Source organism: Micromesistius poutassou (genome assembly GCF_964030765.1).
Source record: "Micromesistius poutassou genome assembly, chromosome: 6".
NCBI classification, from domain to species: Eukaryota; Metazoa; Chordata; class Actinopteri; order Gadiformes; family Gadidae; genus Micromesistius; species Micromesistius poutassou.
The window spans coordinates 12,740,548-12,745,547 of NC_140276.1; the positions used below are offsets into that span (position 1 = coordinate 12,740,548).

A 5,000-nucleotide genomic window follows, 5' to 3' on the forward strand; every position below is an offset into this window, starting at 1 on the left:
GTGTGTGTGCGTGTGCGTGATGAAGATTATGGGTAATACCATGCAGTAGATGCACATGGAATCACACAGAAGTCCTTTCCGTAACTCTTAAAGGAGCTAGTGCGTAAGTGCAGAGTACGCTCTGGGTCGTTCTTATTTGTAATGATCACAGACGTCTGTGTGTGCGTACCGCTGCAACTGAACCCCAGTGACGAAATCATCCTCATATCCATATCGTCACCGTATTGGGATCCACGATAAATGACAACTGTGTGTGAGCTGCTGTTTAATATGTATATATGTGTGTGTGTGTGTGTGTGTGTGTGTGCGTGTGTGTGTGCTGGGTGTGTCTGCATGCGAGTCCTTTGTAATCCTCCTCCCTAATGGGTCCTGTGTTAATGATGTCATAGCTGTAACTGGGGAGATCGTTACCGTGGTGATGTCACGGTGTGCGATTTGTTGTAATCTCCCTCCCAGTGACCCTCGCTCGATTTGTCTTCCTCTCTCGCTGCCCTCTGACACCTTTTCTCTCTCTCTCTCTCTCTCTCTCTCTCTCTCTCTCTCTCTCTCTGTGCTGAACGGTGTGCACGGTTAACCCCTCGTTTTCTCTGCTCTCTTGTGTCCCCAACCCTCCTTCCACTCTCTCTCTCTCTCTCTCTCTCTCTCTCTCTCTCTCTCTCTCTCTCTCTCACTCTCTCTCTCGCTCTTTTTTTCTTCCTCTCCACTCTAACCTCTCTCTCTATCTCTCTCTTCCTTTCCTTCTCTTTTTCTGTTCCTATTCCTTCCCTCCCTCCCTCCCGCCCTCCCCTCCTCTATTCCTCCCTCCCTCCCTCCCTCTCTCCCTCCCTCCCTCCCTCCCTCCCTCTCTCCCTCCCTCCCTCCCTCCCTCCCTCTCTCCCTCCCTCTCTCCCTCCCCTCTTCCTCCCCCTCCAGGTGTCCCAATGACTACACAGGCGACCGCTGTGAGAACTCCGTCATGGCCGGTTTCTACAGTATGTCCGCTTTACTCTCTCGCCCGTCTGTCTGTGTGGTGGGATGCTGCATGCTGACGCTCCATCTAGGGAACATGCTGTGTGTGTGTGTGTGTGTGTGCGTGTGCGTGTGCGTGTGTGTGTGTGTGTGTGTGTGTGCGTGTGTGTGTGTGTATGTTTATGTGTGTGTGTGTGTGTGTGTGTGTGTGTGCATGTGCACGTGCATGTGCACGTATAATATTAGATGCCTATTGTGCATGTGCAATCAGCATCTAAATGGTGTTATGTGTGCATAAACGTGTGTGTGTGTGTGTGTGTGTATGTGTGTGTGTGTTTATGTGCACATGGTTTGAATGTTTTATGTATGAATAAGTGTCTGCATGCCTGCATGTCCTCGTCGCTGCTCTCGTTAGTGCTCTCTCGCTCTCTCTCTCTCTCTCTCTCTCTCCCTCTCTCTCTCTCTCATCCTGCTCCTCATCCTAGAACAGACACGTGCGTTGATAACGGTGATCCGGAGGCCAAGCAGCCCATTGTAAATGCTGGCTTCCTTGTTGTAACGCGCCCGCCCACCGGGGACAGGCTGTGGCCGTCGCTGCGTCCGTGGCGACCGTCCACCTCTTCCTGTGTAGCGTCACGTTGCGGGAAACTCCCACAAACCGCCAAGATATGTGGCGAGTGGCGACCATTTGGAATGCGATATAAAATGTTTCAAAACTTAAACTGCCCAACGTCTTTTAAAACGAGTTACCCTTCTTTGCAAATCCGCCACAAATGCTAAATTACATATTTCCCTTCCTGCATTTAACATTTGACATTAATCCATCCTACAGATTAGTGTATAATGTCAACGTCACAGCCCTCTCCTTCGTTGTTCTTCATGGTGGAACTGGAGACAGGGTTTTATATTTGCACAATGCTAAATCAGAATCATAGAACCACGAGGACGTCTCCTCCACTGACTTTACACTCCTACTCAGGCACGTGTTTGTTCAACGTGTTAAACGTACCGTATCGATGTGAGCGTCCCCATCTCAAACAGCTTCGCCCCCTAATGGAGGGCTGCCTGGCGGACTGCGAGCCGGCGGGGGGGAGAACCGCACAGCCTAATCGCCTGCATAACCCATCTGAGCGGCCCTGTGGATCGTGTCATGAGTGTTCCCCCGCCTGGCATTTGGCTAAATGCTGTTTGATCTGTTTAAAAGCTGACCCTGCCATTCCTATATAGACGGCGCCTCATGCTCTCCCCTCTGCGTCGCGCAAAGCGGCTGGAAAGCGGTGGCGATCGATACATGAGGAATGTGTGTCCCCCGTCTGGTGATTGCATTGCACTGACATATTGGATTAGAGTCATGTTCTCTTATGGTTTGGCAGCGATCCGGGCCCTTATGGGCCCCCGCACACATGACATGACAACCTGGCTCAGCAGGGGGGGGTGGGGGGGGGGGGGGGGGGGGGGGAGTGCATGATCCCTGTCCCCGGGGGCCCTTATCCTCGTAGCAGACCTGTCGCCGGTCCTTCTGGTGACATCGTCGGCGGCGTAATGCTCCAGCATCCGTCATTAGCTCGGCGGCGCTCCGTTGCTCGTGGGTCGTTTGCATTGTGTTGTCGGCTTGACCAGATTTGATTTGAAAAGATCGGATTGTTTTTGTAATGCAAATGTGTCCCAAAGGTTTACAATCGCGGCTGGTCCTGTCTTTAAACCGGCGGGTTTTCTGCCGCCGCCTCGTGGTTCTGCTCACGCGCACGACCGACACTATTGATCCTCAGTGTAGTCGTGGTTTAGAATACACACACTGTACCCCTGAAATCTCCAATAAAGACGTTATGATACGGTATCAAAATATGCTCCCCGTATTCTTACAGTGTACGTGGAGTGGGTGGTGGTGTGAAATAACGTGATTCTATAGTGGGAGCATCGTTTGATGGAGGCAATTAATCTACTCTACAGAATGAATACGCTACCAAACACATAAGGTAGCACTTTTTGATAGGGTAGAATGATTCGATAGACTCTGACAAGGGAGCATATATTGGCAGAACACATATAACGTCTCAATTGGATATTCCAGGGGTACATAATGCGTATTTCACACCACTACTACACCACGGATAAATAGTGTCGTCATGCATCACACGCAGAAGCACTAGTTTAGCACGATGCGACGGGAAGCATAAATCAGCAGCACACCGAACGACAAAACACCTAAAACCACTCCCTCCGTCTCTGCTTGCTTTGCACGTTTTTCCCCCCCGTGACCGTGAGAACCTTTCATCTTCCTCCTCCTCCTCCTCCCTCTTCCTCCTCCTCTCCTGTCGTCTATGTGTGCAGGGTGACGTGTGTTCCGGAGTGCAGCGGCGTGCCTTTACTGTACACACGCGCCCCCCCCCCCCCCCCCCGTTTAGCCAGCTGCTGTTTGACGTGGAGACGTTTGAGTAGATGAACAGACTTCTTTGGCCGGGGCCCTCTGTCTCGTTGGCACGTCAACCGAAGGCCCAAAGCTTTCATAACAAACGCCCATTAGGGGAGAGTAGCGCAGAGGTCGAGATAAATCACGCATTGGGAAATGGACGATCGATCGCGGCGGCCAGCGGTAGTAAGCGCAAAAACAATTCTTTTAAAGATATAATTAATTAAGCGCCGAAAAAATATTTTGCTGAACGAGGAAGAAGAAAAAAAAGTTGCAGACCCCACATCCGCCGTTCATGACTCATCGACTGTTACATGTTTCTACGTTCCGACGCCTGATAATGTTTGACAAACCGTTCCATGGTTCACCGTTAATTTCTCCTTTTTCACTTTTCATGTTCTGTTTTTCTCCGTCCCACACTGTTTACTCCAGACATGAGGTCTAGTAAACAGAGCAGTAAGTGTTGTGGCTTTACGTCTGTGCGTGTGTGTGTGTGTGTGTGTGTCGCTACGTCTGTCTGATCGTGTGCCCTCCCCCCCCCCCCTTGCCTGTCCTACCCCCCACCCCCCCCTACCCCCTCCCACCGCCCCCCCCCAACCCCCCTGGCTTCCCCTTATTCATTCATCCCATCATTTCTCTTTTTCCATCCTTTCTGTTCATTTATTTATGTATTAATTTATTCAACCAATTAATGAACCCCTTTCCACGCCGGGCGTGACACCGGGGCCGTGCGGAGGTGTAGGCCTGTAACGAGCTCCTGTGAGCCTGCTCCGGTGTGACTGCTTCATGCTCGCCGCTAGTAGCCTAGCGCTACAGGTTCTTAACAAGGTTATTAGCTACACCTGTGCTTGCCCTGCTCTGGCACCTTCCGTGAAAAGGGTCCATCATAGGCTGAGGGAGGGAGGGTCGTGGGGGGTCACAGAGCTAAGTCCGTTACGCATTGTCTGTCTTTTATTGGACAACGCACATGTCAATCAATGTAATGCCATGGACAAGGATCCCACAGCAGTAAGCAAGGTATGCCCTGGTTTCGGCATTGAGTAGCGCAGAATAGACAGGAAATGGACCCAAAGTTGCCCATAAACCCTACCTGACCCTATCTGTCTTTTTTCTTTTCTTTTCTTTTTGTATACCCTGACAACTAACTGTGACGGCAGAACTTCGTGGAATTGAATTTATGGGTATGGAATATTCTCATCTTCATTATGCTGTGCCGTGCTTAAAGGGTGTCCCGAGGACCTCTCACCGTCACACATCTCGTACCATTTCCCCTTTCAGAAACAACCTCTCTCTCTCGTACTGTCTCTCTCTCTCTCTCTGTCTCTCGCTCTCTCTCTCTCCTAATCTCCCCCCCCCCCCCCCCCCCCCCGCCCTCCTTTATGCTGGTTCTTCCAGAACCGGCCTCTCGTTATGTCGGAGGCTGTAGCAACACGACAGCAAACTAGGAAGCTAATGTCGACTCATAGACCTAACGTAACGACGAGGATCTCCTCTGTAGTTTTGTGTTGTTTATCTGGACAACGTCCGTTACGACGAGGCTCGTTATCAGAGCAGCGGCTGATCGAGGGGCAGGTCCCTAGCAGGACTGCGTTGTCCTGGTGCAGCCGCACCCCCCCCCGCCCCCAGCTGCCAGGGATTCTAG

At 51.4% G+C, this 5,000-nt stretch overlaps 1 protein-coding gene across 1 annotated transcript in view; it reads left to right on the forward strand.

Annotated features, from left to right (window-relative positions):
- Window positions 1-5,000, forward strand: part of nrg2b (neuregulin 2b) — a gene marked incomplete at both ends in the record, with an annotated part of 19,602 nt that overhangs the window by 2,207 nt on the left and 12,395 nt on the right. Inside the window, 2 exon segments of the mRNA XM_084469611.1 lie at window positions 913-971; window positions 4,516-4,539. Coding sequence (XP_084325737.1) covers window positions 913-971; window positions 4,516-4,539 — 83 coding nt within the window.